The 22,766-nt window shown below is 26.7% G+C and overlaps 2 protein-coding genes across 3 annotated transcripts in view; both read left to right on the forward strand.

Moving 5' to 3' along the window:
* Positions 1–11,158, forward strand: part of LOC126895450 (uncharacterized) — an 82,592-nt gene extending 71,434 nt beyond the window's left edge. For both annotated transcript variants that reach the window (XM_050667309.1, XM_050667308.1), the window contains exon 3: positions 8,744–11,158. In XM_050667309.1, the coding sequence (XP_050523266.1) occupies positions 8,797–10,974 (2,178 nt within the window). In that variant the 5' untranslated portion in view covers positions 8,744–8,796 and the 3' untranslated portion in view covers positions 10,975–11,158. The remainder of the gene's footprint in view (positions 1–8,743) is intronic.
* Positions 11,159–18,360: 7,202 nt separating this feature from the next.
* On the forward strand, positions 18,361–21,936 carry LOC126895457 (kunitz-type serine protease inhibitor bitisilin-2-like). The gene is made up of 2 exons (XM_050667320.1): positions 18,361–18,604; positions 21,095–21,936. Exons 1-2 carry the CDS (start codon positions 18,454–18,456, stop codon positions 21,268–21,270), a joined length of 327 nt encoding a protein of 108 aa, XP_050523277.1. The 5' UTR covers positions 18,361–18,453; the 3' UTR covers positions 21,271–21,936.
* The last annotated feature ends 830 nt before the right edge of the window (positions 21,937–22,766 follow it).

The following is a 22,766-nucleotide window of genomic DNA, read 5'->3' on the forward strand; positions in this document are numbered from 1 at the left end:
AATTTAAAATCCTTAAAATATGCTCATGAAAATGGGTGTCCATGGGATGAGAGAACTACAATAGTAGCTGCACAAGAATGGGATTTGGATATTTTAAAATACGCACATGAAAATGGATGTCCGTGGGATGAAAGAACAACAGAAGCAGCTGCTTCTAGTGGTAATTTAAAATCCTTAAAATATGCTCACGAAAATGGATGTGTGTGGAAAGAAGAAATAACTGTAATTGCTGCAGCAAATGATTCTTTTAAGTGTTTAAAATATGCACACGAAAATGGTTGTAAATGGGATGCAAAAATAACAATATTAGCTGCCCAGAATAATAATATAAATATTTTAAAATATGCACATGTTAATGGATGTCCTTGGGCTGAAGATACAATAGCTGCAGCAGCTGTGCTTGGTAATCTAGATTGCCTAAAATATGCTCATGAACATGGGTGTAGTTGGGTTGAAGGTACGATGAGAGGCGCTGCATCGAATGGACATTTAGACTGCTTACAGTATGCTCATGAAAATGGGTGTGAGTGGGACGAAGGCACAACAAGAGAAGCTGCTGCTGGTGGTAATATTAACTGTTTGATATATGCACATGAAAATGGATGTAAATGGGATGAAGGAACAAAGAGTGGAGCTGCTGCAAATGGCCATTTAATCTGCCTAAAATTTGTTCACCAAAATAAATGCCAATGGGATGAAAGCACAACAAGACTTGCTGCTGCAAATGGTCAATTTCGTTGCTTAAAATATGCCCATGAAAATAATTGTCCATGGAGTAGAGACACCATTCTAAAAGCAACTGAAAATGGTTATACTAATATAATCTACTATGCTGCTAAAAATGACTGTCTTAATTAGTTTTCTGTTGAAATATGTTTTTTTGTATATTCATTTAAGTTGACTATTTACATTATAATTTTAATAAATTGTCTTAAGCTTTGATTCGTAACTGAAATTATATTGTTTCAATATTAAGCATTCTATAATATTATACTTACTTGAAATATTTTATTTGAAAGTATAAACAAATTCCATTGTGTCATATGAATTTTTTTTTTTCTCTAATTTTTATCATGTTACTAAAAACCTACTGTTTTATTATCTACACGAGAGAATGAACTGCAATATTTTGTTAATTAAAAATGTATGCCCTACTAACTACATGTTTTTTATACAAATGTTCAAAATATAGGTGAGTTCAGTCGGAATCCAGCGAAATGGATCTAAGCATTTTAATTAAATTAGTATAGATTGATATTGGACAATGATAAAAATTAATCATAAAACGTTTCAATGCGAATTTGTTACAATTTTTTAGAAAATATATCATATCATATAATAGTTGAATGATTTTCAACTTAAAAGGCAATTACTCACATATTACAATTTGACAGAATGTTTTTCTTTTTTTTATTTGTATAATACATTAAATCATTTCTAATTCGATATGTTTCAATACACGAGACAACATCTCGGAAAATTTTCATAAATAGAAAGTAATACATTTTAATTCGATGCGAACCTTGGAAGGTATTAACTTAACTATGTTTATTTGTTTATTCTTTTATGTCTATTGCAACTTTTTTTCAGCTCTCACAGGACCAATATTTTTTATTGATACGTCACAAGATCACAAATTGTATCTAGCTGAAGACATTACTCTCGAAAATTTGAAATAATGTGATTGTCTTCCATAAATGGAAACCTACCCCAAAAATCACTATTTTTCAAAATTGGTTTTGTTAAATTCAATATTTTAAACTTTTAATTAAAACTACCGTTACTTTTTAAAAAATGAATGAATCTTAATAATTTTTTGTAAATACTTTAGATATATTCTTTATTAGGCATATTTTCTTTGAAATTCTACCGAATCACAAGGGGATTAAAAACTTTTAAACTGAACTTCTGAAAATAATCTGTAAACTCTACGTTCTTTTAACATATGTTAAATTAAAGCTTATACTAAGAATAAAGAAAATAATTTGTAAATTTTTTATAAAATTAAATTTTCTACATAAGACAATTTATATATAAAAGTGTCAAACCTTCCGGAACATTTTCAAAAGTAAAGTTAAAAAAAAAAAAAAATTTTTGTGATAAAGTTGTCATTTTAAATCCCCCCTGTAGGCAGGTTAAGTGTCAGATTTACAAAAAAAATATACCAAATGATAGATAAAGACATTAAGCATCTATAAAAAAAATAATATTGATATGTTCATTTTTGAAAAAGTTACAGTAGTTTTTAGAAAAAAAAATAGAAAAAATTTCGAAAATTAGCGATTTTTAAATTTGTAATTTTTTTGGAGGTTTCCCCCATTTACGGAGAACGAGGGAAATTTTTTCAATTTTTGAGGGTAATGTCATCGACTAGATACGATTTGTGATCTTTTGACGTATCGTTGAAAGAAATTGGTTCGATGAGAGCTGGAAAAAAGTGGTAACAGACATAAAAAAAAAAAATCACATCATGGTAAAATTAATACCTTCTCAGTTTCGAATCGAAGCTAAAAAACACATCGTAGTAAAATAAATACCTTCTCAGTTAATTATATTACAAGTTTTCCAGAACTATTCCTAATTAAAGTAACAATACCATTAAAATGCTTTTAAAATAATAGTATATCGTAAAATATTTAATTATCACAATTATGTTAGAAAACTTGTAACTGTCGAATAAATAGTTCCACCCACCTCTTTGAATATTTCCTCTGCTACAAGTTACCTTTGCAGGAAAATAAGCATCAAATTTTTCAATAAAAATAAAACAAAAATTTTACCGCCTGCGCCAATGTTACAATGTGTAAACCGAACGTAATTTAACCATTTAGTAAAAAATATACAACATATTAAGACAATATAATACTTTATTACGACTAGTTGAATGTTACAAATAAAGATAATTAGCGAAAACTGAATGATGTTAAGTTATTTTAACAGCATTTTATAGTGAGGAATTTTATTATCAAATATTAGGGAAGCCCCCGGCTTAGCCGGCCGTCCAGGATGAAAATAAATGCGGTCAGTGGGGGTCGGCGTTAGTTGATGGCCAGTCGTGCTGAAAATAGTCATGAGAATCCAAAGATTCCTTGGTTATTTTTGGCATGTCTTGGCATGACAAACGTTTTCTCGATCAAGATAGAAAAATGACTCTAAGAGTTTGAATTTTTAATAACACTTAATTTGTTTATTAGATATAAACATTTAAAGTTTAAAATTTTTGAGTTAATATATAGGTATAATACACAAGGGATTACAAATACAGGTAGCTAATTGGTTTTTTAAGATATTGCTATCACAGTCACGGATTTTTTTTTATTTTAATTATGACTATCAATAGATATACTTTTTGTATTGTCAGTTAGTGTATTTATAAATTCACAACAATGTACCTTACTGCCATTGATAATAACAATGCTGTGTACCTGCTAATATCGATGTCAAAAAAATTCCAATTGCTACCTGTATTTGTAGACCCTTGTGTATTATACCTATACAGGGTGTTCAGTAAGTTAGGAAACAGTTAAATTGTTACAAACAATGAGTACAATAGAAATTCGTTTCCTTATTTACTGAACACCCTGTATATTAACTCAACAATTTGAAACTTTAAATGTTTATATCTAATAAACAAATTAAGTTTTATTAAAAATTCAAATTCCATTTACTATTAAATTAAAAACTCAAACATTTTATTAAATTCAAAATATGTGTTATTATTTAAAAAAACGAAGTTGACACCCTTACCAGGCATAAGGGATGAAATTAAAAAGTATTACATAGTTAATAATTCAAGAATGATGTGTAACTAAAGATAATTGAAAAAAAAATGTGTTAATTTATTATTATTCTGTAAGTAATTGAGTGGGTTATGATAAAAAAATCAACCTGTATATTAGATGACAAACACAAAAAAACAACATTAGTTTTGCTAATGAACAAAAATTATAACAAAATCATTCTAATTAATATAAAAAATATTTATGTTTGATTATAAGATTACGTAGTAATATATTTTAATTCAAAGAGTACGTAACAAGCAGCACGTATTATGTACACTACATCAATATAAATAATTTTTAAATAATTAAAACTATTAATTAAGATCTGCATGTTTCATAGAAATGATTTGCTATGATAAAAATGTAAAAAATTGTAATTTTTAGCTTTTTTCATAAATTTACTGTTAAAAATTTACTCGTAATTAATCGAGGAGTGTTCAGAAAGTAATGGGAATTTTCGTTTTTGGAAAAAAATATTTATTTATTCATTTACATTAATATTTTCGCCTTCAAAAAAGTTCCTATTATATATTATGCATTGACACGGCCACGGCGTTGTCACACGTTGACACCCCGCGGTCGTGTCAGCTCCTTCTCAGCCACCGCTTCACTGTAACCGGACCGTCACACACACGCGTTATCGTCGTGGTATAAAGTCCAACAAATGCCTAGCGTCGGATACCCCGCCGCAATAATACGTCCAGTTAGTTATCTCTTGACACCACGACAGCAAGTTATCATCGTGATACCGATACATGATCGTCTTCCCGAATACCGAAAAGTTTGAATCGTTACTTCGGCACCTCATAATTTGCATTTTATTGTTAGTTTCAATCAATTTAGTCTAAGTATTTTGTGCGTATTCTGTTTGTTTCCTGTGTTATTTAAAATCAATAAACGGATCGACGCCACTCTCTTATTTCAACATCAACTAGTGTCAGCATTTGTACCAACACTTCTTTCAATCATCGAAACAGTTCTCAAACTTGATCTTAGGGATAGCCTTTAGCTCATTTAGCGATCAGCTTTTAATGTCATCTATGCTTGTAAAACGACGGTGCTTTAAGGTTCTCTTTATTGTAATGATATACATAGTACATCATTAATATTATAATAAATTATTTGTATACACAATAGATCATCAATGTCATAATGTATTATTTAAGACTTCAATCAATCAATTACACAAAATAAAATGTATACCAATAAAAATAAGATATATATATATATGTACCTTTTAAATGTTTAAAAATATTAATGAAATTTCGTAGAAAAAGAGTATATATTAATTAGATAAAACAAACAGGAAATAATAAACAATATGTAATGGTAGCACATAAGATGAAGGGTAATAAACTATGTCTAAATTATTATATGAGATATGATTGTATTTTATAATATGTAGATCATTATTGATGAAAATGTAATAAATAACATGTAATAAATTACAATTAATAAAGAAATAACGGTGACGTCGGGGATTACTTCTTGCCTTTGAACTACGGTCAAATTTAATATAAAAAGCCAAAAATAAAGAGCATTCTAAGACAGATGCAATCAGATACTTACAGAGGCACTCACTACGCTCGACCATTCCACACTACGAAACATATGCAAGAAGTGATCCGCCGTCAACACAGTTATATTTGTTCACAAAATACAAAATCTATTTATTTAAGAGTATAGCAGAAATTATCGAGGTAGGAATCTAATAAATTCACCAAAAATAAATAAGGTTTAAAATTAAATATTATGAGTATATAGATTAAGTAGGCATACAGGAAAATCAAGTGATTATCAATAATAATAAATATACCAAGTAAATTTAATAAATCGATAATGTTTGTACAGAGTTACTTGGCAGAGTTATATCGTTGATACGTGTCTATTTCAGGAGTTAGGTTGGAGGTTCATATGTATAGCCACCATACCACTCTGGGTAGACACACGAGGTGACTCAATCCCACCTATCATCGATAACCGTCAAAACTCGTGGCATTATTGATATTTAAGAATTGACAATTAATTATGATAAATCCCATATTAATAAAATAAAGATCACTTTATTTTTCTATCATCTTCTATCTTTCTTACAGACCCTCGTACTCATATCCCGAGTAATAATATTATTAATACAATAAAGTAGTGGATCAAATAAGAATCAAAATCCCGTCATATTCTATTTAACTTATTTCTTTTGAGCAACTGTCAAAGTAGCTCCCTAAATCAATAACCCCTCCTAATTATTATATCATAATTAACACAATAAATTATTAAAGTATTAAACTATTTAAATAATTTCTTCTTTTTTTTGATTCACTACAATATTTGTGGAAATAAAAAAAGTCACACAGAGCCATGTCTGGCGAATACGGAGGCTGAGTATCATTATACTATTGTTTTTCGCCAAAAATTCACGAACAAGCAATGAAGTGTGAGCAGGTTCATTATCGTGGTACAAAACCCATGAATTATTTTGTCACAAATCCGGGCGTTTTTTTTTTTTATTTCTTCATGCAAGTGGCGTTGAACTTGTAGGTAGTACTCTTTATTGACCGTTTGACCTCGTGGCAAGAATACATGTATTTCTATGTTATTAAAAAAGAAGAACACCTTTACGTTTGATTGTACTTGTCGAGCTTTTCTCGGTCTTGGCGATCCAGAATGACTTCACTGGGACGATTGAGCCTTACTTTCAACGTCATATCCATAAACCCACGTTTCGTCACCTGCTATATCAAGTTTCAGTAATAATGTATTGTCATTGACTTGAAAAAATTTCATGACATGAGACAATCAATATTCCAACATCATCAGCCACTTTTCTGTGATTCGGTGATCGCTCATTAACATTTCTTTCATTTTTTCCATGTTTTCATTGGCTGTTGATGTGCTAGGTCATCCGGAGATTTCGTCATCTACAACGTTTTTACGGACATCTTGGAAACGCTGGTACCACTCGTAAACCCCTGTTTTACTCATGGCAGACTCACCATAGACGTTTGTTAAAATTTCACAAACTTTGTCATACTTTATTTAATTTTTTACGCAAAATTTGATAAAAATCCTTTGATTCATTATTTTTAACAAATGAAAATCATAAAAACACGTTTAACCTTAGTGACTGCCACTGACAAAGTTAAAATGTAGTCCAGCTGAAAAACTTTATTATACATCAGGGACATATGTATCAACATGATGAAAATTTTTTTTTCTCTCCAAACCCGCGAAATTTAAGGCTCTCTTAACCATTAATACTCCGGAACGGGTGGATCGTCCGTCGCCGGAGGATGGCAATTCCATAAGCCGAAGTGATCTCTCGCTCAGCAAATGAAACCGACCGTATCGAGTTTCGAACCCGAAGCGTCAAACATTGCCGCGTTACTGACTCGGCCACACCGCCCCTCGCCACGCTTTTCCATTACTGGAAATAAAAACTAAAACCGGAACGCTAGCACTGTTTGGCGGTTGGATTGCACGTCATAACGTTCCTTTCAATTTTACAAATGACTGAGGCGGGCGATTCCAATTTCTAGTATTTAAAATTTTTTGCTTCACTATTAGGCATGAAAAGAATTTCGCACGACAGTGTACCACACTGTTGCAAATGAGTTGGTTGAGCGACTACATCGACCAATAAAAGCTGCTATTAAGGCACATAAGATGGAATGTTGAGTAAAAGTATTATTTTTAATATTTTTAGACTTTAAAGCAAGGGTCCAACATGATTTAGGCGTTTTGCTTGCAGAAATCGTCTGTGGTTTCACATTTACACTTCCAGNATAATTAAAAGAAAAAAAAATTGTTTTCAAATTATTACTGATTTGATTTTTAATATTATTTTTAACATATCAGTCCAAATTTTCATTTTTAACCTATTTTTTGGGTACTTTAAAGTGGATGAAAAATTTTTGATAAAGATTTATGAAAGTTTATAGTAAAAAAAATTGAATATATTACCATAACTTTTAGCTCAATTACAAGTTTAAAATTGACATCTAGGCCATTCAACAAAGGAAAAATTGCGGAAAAAATTTCCAAACAAATTTTGTTTTTTTAAAAGTTGAATTAAAATATGTATTATGACATACTAATAGTCCTCAAGATTGGAATTGAGCTTTTTTTTTTTACAGCCTCGCAAAAATTAAAAAATATGAGTTTTTTTAATTTTCTCAAAAAATATTTAACTTACAAAAAAAAGTTTCGTACAAAAGTTGTTTAAAAGACAATTATAAACAAAAAAATTATCTTATATTTTTTCATTTAAACAAATATTTTTCGAGTTACATTACATTTAATATGAGTACGAAAATTTATATTCTATTTTTTTCATTTTACGGTTACTTTTTATCATGTTACACTTACGTTAGACACAATGTTAAAATGCATATGTGTGTATCATAAATCATATTATGTCAATTGCCACCGGAATTTCTGGTAATATTTTTCTTTTTCCTTAATCCCAACTACTTGGGGTCGGCCACCCTTATCCTAAGCTTCCATACATCATAGCTGGCCTCACAATTTCATACTAAATTTAAAAACTATAATTAGTATTTATTCATATATTATATTTTAAAATCAAAGAACTACTAATCAGGATATAATTAAAGAAATAAGAGTTCATGTTGCTTTTAAAATATTTCACCAATTTCTCTAAAGGAAACACTATCTACAGATTTGCATCGAAGCGTTTCTTATGATAGTGATTTTAATCACTGTCAGATATCATCTATACTTGTCCCATCTATGCCTCGTCCACACTGTGCCTCGACCCCACTGTGCTACCGTTTTTTTTTTAATAATAATGTATTCATACAAAATTTTGTAATTTATCGAATATTAAGGAATGACTAAATTATGATTAATGATAAAAACAATCATAATTTTAGGATATTCTTAAGTCATAATTTTTATTTTTTGATACAGCAAAAACTAATAAAACAAATATGTATATTTAGCAATTCAATACAAATATTCGGATGACGAAGAAATAAACCATCTTGAAAACTCTATGAGAAAAGATAATGATAATGTTAATTTGGAAATTTTAAAATTAGATTGTAAAAATGGATACAAATTGAACAAAGATATAACAATGTATGCTGCTATTAATGGGTACATAGAATGTTTAAAATATGCTTATGAAAATGGCTGTCCATGGGATGAGAGCACAACAGAAGGAGCTGCTTCTGAGGGTCATTTAGATTGCTTAAAATATGCTTATGAAAATGGCTGTCCATGGAATGAAAGAACAACAAAAGCAGCTACATCTTATGGTCATTTAAAATGCTTAATATATGCTCATGAAAATGGCTGTCCATGGGATGAAAGCACAACAATAGCCGCTGCTTCTAAGGGTCATTTAGATTGCTTAAAATATGCTCATGATAATGAATGTCCATGGGATGAAAGAACAACAGTAGCCGCTGCTTCTCATGGTCATTTAGATTGCTTAAAATATGCACATGAAAATGATTGTCCATGGGATGAAAGCACTACAGAAACAGCTGCTTCTATTGGTAATTTGGAATGCTTAAAATATGCATATGAAAATGGTTGTCCATGGGATGAATTAACAACAATAATAGTTGCGCAAAATGGAAATATAGAAATATTAAAATACGCATATGAAAATGGTTGTCCATGGGATGAAAGAACAACAGAAGCAGCTGCTTCTAGTGGTAATTTAGAATGCTTAAAATATGCTCATGAAAATGGGTGTCCATGGGATGAAATGATAACAATAATAGCTGCAGAAAATGGATATATAGACATTTTAAAATATGCACATGAAAATGAAAGTCCGTGGGATGAAAGAACAACAGAAGCAGCTGCTTTTAGGGGTAATTTAGAATGCTTAAAATATTGTCATGATAATGGTTGTAAATGGGATGAAGGTACAACAATAAAAGTTGCATTTAAAGGGAATTTAGAAGTTTTTAAATATGCACATGAAAATGGATGTCCATGGGATGAAAGAACAACAGAATCAGCTGTTTATAGTCGTAATTTAAAATGCTTAAAATATGCTCATGAAAATGGTTGTCCATGGGATGAGAGAACTACAACAAAAGCTGCATATATACGGAATTTAGAAATTTTAAAATACGCACATGAAAATGAATGTCCGTGGGATGAAAGAACAACAGAAGCAGCTGCTTCTAGTGGTAATTTAGAATGCTTAAAATATGCTCATGAAAATGGTTGTCCATGGGATGAGAGAACTACAATAGAAGCTGCACAAAAATGGAATTTAGAAATTTTAAAATACGCACATGAAAATGGATGTCCCTGGGATGAAAGAACAACAGAAGCAGCTGCTTTTAGTTGTAATTTAAAATCCTTAAAATATGCTCATGAAAATGGGTGTCCATGGGATGAGAGAACTACAATAATAGCTGCACAAGAAGGGAATTTGGATATTTTAAAATACGCACATGAAAATGGATGTCCGTGGAATGAAAGAACAACAGAAGCAGCTGCTTCTAGTGGTATTTTAAAATCCTTAGAATATGCTCACGAAAATGGATGTGTGTGGAAAGAAGACATAACTGTAGTTGCTGCAGCAAATAATTCTTTTAATTGTTTAAAATATGCACACGAAAATGGTTGTAAATGGGATGCAAAAATAACAATATTAGCTGCCCAGAATAATAATATAAATATTTTAAAATATGCACATGTTAATGGATGTCCTTGGGCTGAAGATACAATAGCTGCAGCAGCTGTGCTTGGTAATCTAGATTGCCTAAAATATGCTCATGAACATGGGTGTAGTTGGGTTGAAGGTACGATGAGAGGCGCTGCATCGAATGGACATTTAGACTGCTTACAGTATGCTCATGAAAATGGGTGTGAGTGGGACGAAGGCACAACAAGAGAAGCTGCTGCTGGTGGTAATATTAACTGTTTGATATATGCACATGAAAATGGATGTAAATGGGATGAAGGAACAAAGAGTGGAGCTGCTGCAAATGGCCATTTAATCTGCCTAAAATTTGTTCACCAAAATAAATGCCAATGGGATGAAAGCACAACAAGACTTGCTGCTGCAAATGGTCAATTTCGTTGCTTAAAATATGCCCATGAAAATAATTGTCCATGGAGTAGAGACACCATTCTAAAAGCAACTGAAAATGGTTATACTAATATAATCTACTATGCTGCTAAAAATGACTGTCTTAATTAGTTTTCTGTTGAAATATGTTTTTTTGTATATTCATTTAAGTTGACTATTTACATTATAATTTTAATAAATTGTCTTAAGCTTTGATTCGTAACTGAAATTATATTGTTTCAATATTAAGCATTCTATAATATTATACTTACTTGAAATATTTTATTTGAAAGTATAAACAAATTCCATTGTGTCATATGAATTTTTTTTTTTCTCTAATTTTTTATCATGTTACTAAAAACTTACTGTTTTATTATCTACACGAGAGAATGAACTGCAATATTTTGTTAATTAAAAATGTATGCCGTACTAACTACATGTTTTTTATACAAATGTTCAAAATATAGGCGAGTTCAGTCGGAATCCAGCGAAATGGATCTAAGCATTTTAATTAAATTAGTATAGATTGATATTGGACAATGATAAAAATTAATCATAAAACGTTTCAATGCGAATTTGTTACAATTTTTTAAAAAATATATCATATCATATAATAGTTGAATGATTTTCAACTTAAAAGGCAATTACTCACATATTACAATTTGACAGAATGTTTTTCTTTTTTTTATTTGTATAATACATTAAATCATTTCTAATTCGATATGTTTCAATACACGAGACAACATCTCGGAAAATTTTCATAAATAGAAAGTAATACATTTTAATTCGATGCGAACCTTGGAAGGTATTAACTTAACTATGTTTATTTGTTTATTCTTTTATGTCTATTGCAACTTTTTTTCAGCTCTCACAGGACCAATATTTTTTATTGATACGTCACAAGATCACAAATTGTATCTAGCTGAAGACATTACTCTCGAAAATTTGAAATAATGTGATTGTCTTCCATAAATGGAAACCTACCCCAAAAATCACTATTTTTCAAAATTGGTTTTGTTAAATTCAATATTTTAAACTTTTAATTAAAACTACCGTTACTTTTTAAAAAATGAATGAATCTTAATAATTTTTTGTAAATACTTTAGATATATTCTTTATTAGGCATATTTTCTTTGAAATTCTACCGAATCACAAGGGGATTAAAAACTTTTAAACTGAACTTCTGAAAATAATCTGTAAACTCTACGTTCTTTTAACATATGTTAAATTAAAGCTTATACTAAGAATAAAGAAAATAATTTGTAAATTTTTTATAAAATTAAATTTTCTACATAAGACAATTTATATATAAAAGTGTCAAACCTTCCGGAACATTTTCAAAAGTAAAGTTAAAAAAAAAAAAAATTTTTTGTGATAAAGTTGTCATTTTAAATCCCCCCTGTAGGCAGGTTAAGTGTCAGATTTACAAAAAAAATATACCAAATGATAGATAAAGACATTAAGCATCTATAAAAAAAATAATATTGATATGTTCATTTTTGAAAAAGTTACAGTAGTTTTTAGAAAAAAAAATAGAAAAAATTTCGAAAATTAGCGATTTTTAAATTTGTAATTTTTTTGGAGGTTTCCCCCATTTACGGAGAACGAGGGAATTTTTTTTAATTTTTGAGGGTAATGTCTTCAACTAGATACGATTTGTGATCTTTTGACGTATCATTGAAAGAAATCGGTTTGGTGAGAGCTGAAAAAAAGTGGTAACAGACACAAAAAAAAAAGAAAACACAGCATTGTAAAACCAATACCTTCTCAGCTTCGCATCGAAGCTAATATCAAGGATCCTATTACTATAGTCTCCTTACGTGAGACGAAATTTTTATTCATGTTAATATTATTTTACTATGTGTTTTTATTAAGGCTGTGATTTATTTTTCCAACCCTCACTAAACCTACTTTTTTCAACAATACGTCAATTTTTACAATTCGTATTTAGTTGAAGATATTACCCTCAAAAATTGAAAAAAAATCCCTTAATCAAATAACAAGTAGCTTAACCAGCTTTATCCATACAAACAATTAAAATCATTCATTGTAATATTTTTAAAGTAAATATTGTTGAATTAGATTTGATATGATAAAAGTATTCAACTACAAAAGTTATAATTTTAATTTGTAATTTATTAATTTTTTAACTCATTAGTGTGTGCTACTACCAGTCTACAACATTTCAATTTTTTTCGTAACATGTTACTACATAAATCATAAATATAAGAAAAAAAAATTTTTTTAGTTCCTTCTGAATGAACAATGGATTTTTACAATCATAATACGCTCAATTGAGTAAATCTCTTTAATAACTTTGTTTTGATTGGTTATCTATTACGATAAAAATACAAAAAAATATTGAGCTTTTCTGATGAATTTACTATATATAGCAATTATAAAACTTCTTAATTACATATTAATCTTAACGATACAACTTTATTAATTCTCATAAAAATTTTTATTTAATGATGTCAATTTCAAACTTGCCAATTGAGTTAAAAGTTATGGTAAAATAAATAAATTTGTTTTATTATAAACATTCATAAAAATCAACTTTAAAGGATTAACAAAATAGGTTAAATATGTCATTTTTCTTATTTTTAACATATTATTCAAAATCAGTATTAATTTAAAACAATTTTTTTTTGTTTTTAATTATTATATGTAAATACTTATTTTTTAATAATAAGTAATAATATTAAAACTTAGAAGTGATAGAAAAAGTTTAATTGCATATATGAAAACATCGAGAAAAGTTGATTTAAAAATGTACATTTTTGTTTTTGATGAAAGTTCCTTGTACTCCAGTGTATAAAACTTATAACTTTATTATAAGTATCAAACATTTTTTATTGAAAAGTATTGTGTCAAACTCTTTAAATTTTTATACGCGTTAAAAGTAATGAAATATACTATTACTGTACTATTTTTATAATATCTCCGTAAAAATTAGAATAATAAATTATTGAATATCAATTTCACACTAAATTTAATTGCAAAAAATGTTATTTATTCATATTTAATAATAATAAATCAAATAAATAATTGGGATAAAATTAAGGGAATAAGAGTTATTGTAGTTTTTGAAATAATCTACCAATTTCTTAGAATTGAACACATCTACAGATTTGCATTGAAGCGTTTCTTATGATAGTGGTTTTAATCACTGTCAGATATCATCTATACTTGACCCAACTATGCCACGTCCATACTGTGCCGTGACCCCACTGTGCTACCGTATTTTAGCTTCGATGCGAAGCTGAGAAGGTATTGGTTTTACAATGATGTGTTTTCTTTTTTTTTTGTGTCTGTTACCACTTTTTTTCAGCTCTCACCGAACCGATTTCTTTCAATGATACGTCAAAAGATCACAAATCGTATCTAGTTGAAGACATTACCCTCAAAAATTAAAAAAAATTCCCTCGTTCCCCGTAAATGGGGGAAACCTCCAAAAAAATTACAAATTTAAAAATCGCTAATTGTCGAAATTTTTTCAATTTTCTTTACTAAAAACTGCCGTAACTTTTTTAAATATAAACATATCAATATAATTCTTTTTCTTTATAGATGCATGATGTCATTACCTATCATTTGGTATATTTTTTTTATAAATCTGACTTTTTACCTGCCTACAGGGGGGGATTAAAAATGACAACTTTTTCACAAAAAATTGACTTTTTCAACTTAAATTTTGAAAGTGTTCCGGAAAGTCTGACACTTTTCTATATATATTAAATTAAAGCTAATGTAATCTACTTTATTATGTAAAAAAAAAATTTCGGACTTTATTTTGTCTTCACGGTGAAAATGGCTACCAAATGCTATTATTGTGTGAAAATTCTCAATTTTATTTTTTACATTTTTAACTTTATAATGCTATAACTTATTGAAAAGTGTATTGATCAATATAATTTTTTTATGGGAAATACTATTTTTTAATAATCCCTTTTTCATTCGACATACTTTATCTTAATCAGGATATTAATAAGGAACTAGCAGTTTATGAAGCTTTTGACAATCCACCAATTTTTTAAAATTAAACACTATCTAAAGATTTGTATCGCAGCGTTTTTTTTTTTATAGTGATTTTAATCACTGTCAGATATCATTATACTTGATCCAACTATGCCACGTCACCACTGTGCCGCGACCCCCCTGTGCTGGTTTTTTATTGAAGTTAATGAAACTTAATGAGATAAAAATCAAATGATTTGAAAATTTTTTTCTAAATAGAAAAAAATGCAAAATATTAATTGCCACAGGCAGATGCGAACCTCGTATCCTTAGCGTGAAAGTCACAAGTGTTACCGATTCGTCAACTGTTCGTCGCTTTCGTCGTATGATAAAATTAGCAATTTAAGCTAAGTCAAATTTAAAATTTACTTTTTTGACTTTGAAAAAGCAAAAAAATTTTAATAAGTTTACTTTCTTATGTCTTATGAACTTTATTCTATGTCAATTAAATTTTATAATGTCCATGAAAATCAGTGTGTTGCCCTTATAAGATATTTTTAAATAAAATAAAATACAAAACCCAAGATTTCAAAAGTTAAGTTTAAAAAGTTAGTTTTTGTATGTAAACAATTAACTTAATTCAAAGAAATATTTACTTTAAGTTATAATACACAATACTAATAAAATATTTTTTTAAAATTAAAAAAATTAAATATACAATACAAAAATATTATTAATAAAATATAAATAGGTGTTTTTATTGTATATAGTTAGTTATTCAAATTTCAACAAGTGGTTATTAATTTTTTTAATAATAATTTTAATATAAAAACTTGGAATTAATTTTTGTTTTTTATAATTATGAGCTTGTGTCCATAAATTTCTACAGTACTGTATTTAGCAAGCATTTTTATTTTATAAAGGTGAACTCTTTAGGTATTTTTAGCTGAACCTTTATTAATTTATTTTTCAAATTTAGTAAAATTTTGAAAAATAGGATTTTGCATTAGAAGTGAATGTGTAAAATATTTTGTTTGAGCAATATTATGACATTATTAAATTTTCTAAATTATTCAAACACTGTTTTGTCTAAATCATTTAAAACAACATAAAACTGTAATTGTGTTCTATAATTTAACTATCAACGTAAATTTTAACAATTAGATTGTTAAAAAAAAATTGTAATAAAAATATTGATGATTAAACTTATAAACGTAGTTTATATATTTTAATTGTAATATTTCTTCTATACTTTGTATTCTACTTTTTTATGATACAAAGGTAAAATTTATAGGAATTTATAAAAACAATTAATAAATAACTCGATCAATGGATATTACTTGTTTATGGTGTCGATAATTGTTAAAAATGTATCTTGCACTTAAATCTACATTAAAGTTATCATAATAATATTTAAAATAATAAAATGTATAAACGTACGTCGAATATTAGTTTATTAAAAGGAAGAAATTAGTATGAAATTTTTTTTTTACGCATTACAGTATTTATCACGTGACACAAAATTTTCAAAACTGTTTTTGAAACAAATTGAAACACATAATACTACATTTTAAAAAATTATTTTTTTATCATTATTATTTTTACTAAATATTATTACAGGTTGATAATTCGTTTTAATAAAATACAAATGAGAAATAGTAAAGTAGTAACATTATTAAGAATAGATGGTTATATATTAAGTGAAAATAACTAAATTATTGATATAGAAATTTGAGAATAAATGAGTTGAATTGAGAAATGAACAGTAAAGAGAAAATTATATTTTTTAACCTGTAAGATAAAAGGATATTGATTGATTTAACAAAATATAATTAAAATACAAGATTATTTTAAATTTTTACAGATTTATAATAATAAAAATATAGATGATTAAAATATATATTCAACATATATAGTGTATACAATGAATTAAAAAATATATAATTTTATATCATATTGTATTTTAAAAAACTTCCTAATTATTTTTAAATATTAATAAAAAAACATTGCATGTAAATTAAAGAATTCTAAATATAAATAATATATTTTAAAGTGAAACGATAATGGCAATAAAACTTTATTATTTCATGTGAAATAATTATTTGAATTTTTCTTATATTTTGATTGAAAATATTTATTTTATGAAACTTTTAAAGCAAAGATAAATTCATAATAATTCAAATTATAATTTTCTTGATATTAGAATATTTTTTTATTTTTAGCTTCGATGCGAAGCTAAGAAGGTATTGGTTTTACTATGATGATTTTTTTTTTTTTTTGTGTCTGTTACCACTTTTTATCAGCTCTCACCGAACGGATTTCTTTCAACGATACGTCAAAAGATCACAAATCGCATTTAGTCGAAGACATTACCCTCAAAAATAGAAAAAATTTCCATCATACCCCGTAAATGGAAGAAATCTCCAAAAAAAATTACAAATTTAAAAATTGCTAATCTTTGACAATTTTTCAATTTTTTTTACTTAAAATTGCCATAACTCTTTTAAAAATAAGAAAATCGATATCATTTTTTTTTTTGTAGACTCATGATGTCTTTACTTTTTATTTGGTATATTTTTTTCATAAATTTAACCCTTTACTTGCACAAATGTGGGGTTTAAAATGACAACTTTTTCACAAAAAATTAACTTTATCAACTTAACTTTTGAAAGTGTTCTGGAAAGTTTGACACTTTTATATATATCGTAAATTAAAGCTAATGTAATATACTTTATCATGGAAAAAAAAATTTTCGGACTTTATTTTGTTTTCACGGTGAAAATGGATACCGTATGCTATTATTGTGTTAAAATTCTTGATTTTATATTTTGAATTTTTAACTTAAAAATGTTATAACATTTTGAAAAATGTATGGATCAATACAATTTTTTTATGAGAAATAATATTTATATCCCTCTTTCATTCGACATACTTTATCTTAATCAGAATATAAATAAAGAAATAGTAAATCATGTAGCTTTTGGAATAATCCAACAATTTTTTAAAATTAAACATTCTAAAGAATTACATCGAATTGTTTTTATGATAGTTATTTTAATTACTGTCAGATATCAATATACTTGACCCAACTATGCCACTTTCTCATTGTACCGCGACCCCATTGTGCTTGTTTTTTAGTAAATTAAAAGTTTACTAAAAATGGCTTATAAAATAAAAATAAATTTAACTATTTGTATGACTTGACCATACTAGAATAAATTCTAAAACTCAAAATATGTTTTTATTTCTCTTACTGTTAAAATATATAATTTATATAAATAATTTAGTACGTATAGCTTCTGATATTAAATGGTTAAAAATTAATAAAATATTTTAACATAGTTATACAAGAAAATATTGCTATATCTAAAATCAATAACTCAATTGTATTTTTGTCAAGACAACGTAATATCAATATAATTTGGTTTATAACAAGAAGTAGAATCATATGATTTTAATAATACCTAACCTTTAACCTTATTTGTAATACACAATCTCATATTTTATATAGTTTCTACCAGATTTTATCTATAATAATGTGATATAAATACCTATTAGTAAATGGCTATTACTTTTCACCTTCATAACATTTAAAATATTTAACAAAACGATTGCAGTAGAAATATAACATCCGGAAATAAAGTTTCGGGGAAAATGTTTCCGAAAATTTCATTTGTAGTTTTTTTATCTACTGTGTTATGTTTAACATCATTTATAAATGCTGTGCCAGTTGAAACAATACGTGAATCAAGAGTTGAGGACATACCAGACTGGACAGAACCACCACCACACCCTTTCACAAAAAGTATGTTCAAAAACTAAAAATTTATTGAATTATAACAATAAATGTCTCTAAATATTTTTAGAGACACTTATTACATGAAAGAAAAATTTTAATTATTTTTTTATTAAAATTATGATATATTTTTAATTTCAAAAGTACCTATTTTTTTAAGTACGTATTATAATTTTCTGCAATTATTGATTTTAATTTACTGTAAAAAAATTTTTTGAATTTTTCGAAATGAAAAATAACTAATAATTCAATCAATAGAAAATACAATAGTTTTTATAATGATTATCATTTTAAAATAGAACAATTATGTTATTAATTTTGAAATAGTTAGACAATAAATAAAGGGGGAAACATTTTTTTTTTTTTATTATTTAAATATATAATAACTTTACTTTACGTCGAATTTAATATTTTTTGACATTTAAACAATTTTAGGTAAAATATATAAAAGTGGCTTAGAACATAGCTTGTTACCGTTACCTAGTAATGTAAATTTTCAACTGTTTGAAAACAGTCAAACAATTTTAAAAACATAATTTTTCTTGTAATATATACTATTTATTACTTTTATGTTAAAGGATCAAAATTTAGAGGAGTTTAGTGAGGACTTTGGCTATCTAATTCTGTAATAGACCTATATTAATTATAAAAATTACATGTGAACGTATATAGTAATATTATTACAGAGGAAAGAAGTTAAGTTTACCACTACATTTTGTTCAAATAATGCCTATGTTTCTCAAAAATACCTACAATAAATCTTGCCATTAACTCATTTATATATTTATATAGCTAATAATTTTGAAAGAAAAAATTGTAATTGACTAAACATCATATTAAGATGTGTTATTCTGAAATTTTGTCAATCGAGATTTAAACAAAAAAAGAGTTTTGATAACACTTTATTAAACAAAGTCTTGGTACAAGTTATTATAACTGATTACCAGATATGATAAACTATTTTTGTATTCATATCACGATTAAACTTATATTTTAAATCATAACTCATATTTTAAAGGTTAATAAATTTATATAAGGTTAATGTTTTGTACAATAGCTGATACCATTATCGCGTACTATTATAAAACCAATTTTTAGCAATTTATCATTTGGTTTTAAATGATAATTTATCATTTATCATACTTAATTAGTAATAAAATTTAACATCTTTGAAGACTTTATCAAAACATTCTTAAAGTGGACGTTTTTTAAGAACTTTTACTGGTAGAAGCTCTTCTTGTCTTCGTACTTTAAGCCCTGATCATAGGACTCTATTTACTACTAAAAATAAAATATTAAATTATGTTTAAAATAGGATAGGGTAAGGTGGGGTAATATTTCGAGGTTAAGCTTCAATGATTTTTTTTGACTTCAATAAATGGATTCAAAATCTAAAATCTGCATTAGTATATCTTTAATATTTTTCCTAATACTATTATTGTTATCGATTTTTTCTTTCAATTTAATAATAAATTAATAAAACATAGGTTTTTCTAAAGATTGTTATATTTTTCTTTTTTTCCGCACTATAAGCTATAATTATGAAAACGATTAATAAACTTTGTAGCGAAAACTTTTGTAAAATAATAGGATTTAATTCTATAAACTTAATCTTAATCTCTCATGAATTAATAGGTACTAAGTAAGACTTACAAATATTTAAGAGTGAGAATTGAAAAATTTATCATAATTATTAATACCTTAATTTTAATTATTCAAAAACTACATACAAAACTAATAACACGCTAAATATAAATTTCTAACTACAAATCAAATTAACGTGCGTGCGCATGTGTTAGTTAAGTGAGTAACAGAGTGTATCACAATCGCTTTTTATGTTTATAAGAATGTGTTGCTATGTGAGATTGTTTTTGAGAAATACTGAATTTGTCAATTTACCCTTCCTTACCTCGATCTGTTTTAACAACTAAACATTGAACATTTACTGTAGTTTTAATTTCAAAGTAAGTCTGATAATTGATTACTTTCAATTATCAAAATCATGATTTTAATACAGTAATACCATTAACACCATTACTAAACTGATTATTAAATGATACTGAATTTTATATAAAAATTTAGAAATAATTATATTTTAAATTTACAAATATTCAACTACCCTTGAACATTTCTGAAAAATTCAATGAAAAGAAAAATGTTTAATTGAAAATATTTAAGCTTACAACATTATCATTATCAATTTAAAAAAAAAAGCTTGACTTTACTTTTTCTTATGTAGAATTTTAAAATTAAATCATTTGGGAATAGTAATTTTATGTTTTAATATGTATGATTTTTTATCATCAATAATATTTTTGTAGATTATTATGCATATCAATATCACATATTTCTTGTTTTGTGATTATGTTTTTGAAAATATTTCGTTAAGATCATATTAGTTTAAACATTTACTCTCGGAATAAAATAAATGTATTGAACAATGATTTTATGAATATTTTAATTAATATTAACATTGGAATCGTTGCCTTTATTTTTCAGGTGATTGTTTGCTGCCACCTCAAATTGGTGGTCAAATAAGAGTGTGTATGGCTTACTTTATCAAATATCATTTTGATGATGCTACAAAAACTTGCAAAACATTCGTTTACGGAGGTTGTCTTGGTAATAATAATCGTTTTGAAACTGAAAAAGAATGTTTAGACGCTTGTTTATAAAACATTTCAATAATATATTATTTTACTATTAAATAAAATATTAAAATTAAGAGCTGCATATGATGCTTATTTTGTGTTTAAAATTTCATTAAAACCGGTCACCAAAATTCAACTATTATTTTTTGCATTGATGAAACTATGTACTCTTAACTAATTATTTAAATTAAATTTTTTAATAAATTAATTTTTGGTTATTTTGTTCTTTGATTTTTTTATTATTCATTAAAATTATTTTTATTTATATACAATTGATATCTAATGATTCTATGGTCAAATTTTTTTTTTAATTTTTGATTTGAGATTGTAAACATTTTAAGTGTAAATAAAAGTATTATATTATAATTGTCTTCTTGTGAAAGACAACTGGGTACAGTACACATTTTGCAGCTCTTTAGAAAAATCAGACTGTTTTTATATGATTTCATTTTACTTAAGTTAGATGGGATAACTTCACAATGAAAAATATCATAAATGTATATTTTTTCTCCAATGACAAATGATTTTGAAAATTTCAGGTTCAAATATTCTGTATATTGTGTTTATTTTTTAGAGTATACTTTGGCCAAAATTAATTTTTAGCTTTATAAAACTTTTAAAACAATTCCTTAACCATAGAAAATGTAAACCCTAATAATTTTTTAAATAAATCAAATAGTTTTAACTTCATGTCTATGTGGATTTACATTTAGTATTTTATATTTTATTATTAATCAATATCGTGGTAAATGTTATCACGCTACTAAAATAAAAATTTTATAAACAACGCGTGAGAAAATTTCATAAAATGTTTTCGTAGTGCACATTGAAAATACTACAATTTGACGGCAAATAAAAGTGCACTTGGACTCTTTTGCCTTAAAGATGCATATTGAAATCAATAATTTTTACGTGCATAGTCAGCCTACTGTAATTACTATAAAACTGTTGCACTATTTTTAATACTTTTATTATATTAATGATTAATAATTTTATCATCAATATTTTTTATATTTTTTTGGTATACTAAGAGGAGAATACTGTGTAATATGAAATTGAAATGTTCATTCCAATAGACATGTGTATGTATACATATAATGCGGTTTAACGTAAAATAGTTTTATGACATAATTTAGATGCTGCTTGACAACATATAATTCTTATTGAAGGTAAAAATCCATGTTTGGACGTTAATATTTTTACTACAAAACAAAATTCTTCTGCAGATACATTACCGTAGCTGATAAAATTCGTTTTTGACATGCAAATAAAAACCGGATTGGGTAAGTGTCACAGCACCACAATACACGAGTATTGTATCTTATGGCATAATACAAGCCAATCTCACAATTCACTTTATTAGACTGACCACCATGGAACCTTGTACCAACCTTGTCGCTGCAGAAAATCTGTTATCTTTGAATGGAATTTTTTTTTTTTAATAATAATATAAAATTGAAACAAAAGAATTAATAATAGTTTTCCATTATACAATTGAAATTTCTCCTAAAAAAATAAAT

The sequence above is a fragment of the Daktulosphaira vitifoliae genome, unplaced genomic scaffold (genome assembly GCF_025091365.1).
Source record: "Daktulosphaira vitifoliae isolate Bord-2020 unplaced genomic scaffold, ASM2509136v1 Scaffold_1, whole genome shotgun sequence".
In the NCBI taxonomy this organism is placed as follows: Eukaryota; Metazoa; Arthropoda; class Insecta; order Hemiptera; family Phylloxeridae; genus Daktulosphaira; species Daktulosphaira vitifoliae.

What these genes read in the sequence shown, in the direction of transcription:
- LOC126895457 (XM_050667320.1), top strand. Translation starts at nt 18,454, where the DNA reads ATGTTTCCGAAAATTTCATTTGTAGTTTTTTTATCTACTGTGTTATGT. An exon ending in ACCACACCCTTTCACAAAAA is followed by an intron (nt 18,605 to 21,094) that starts GTATGTTCAAAA and finishes TTTATTTTTCAG; the next exon opens with GTGATTGTTTGCTGCCACCT.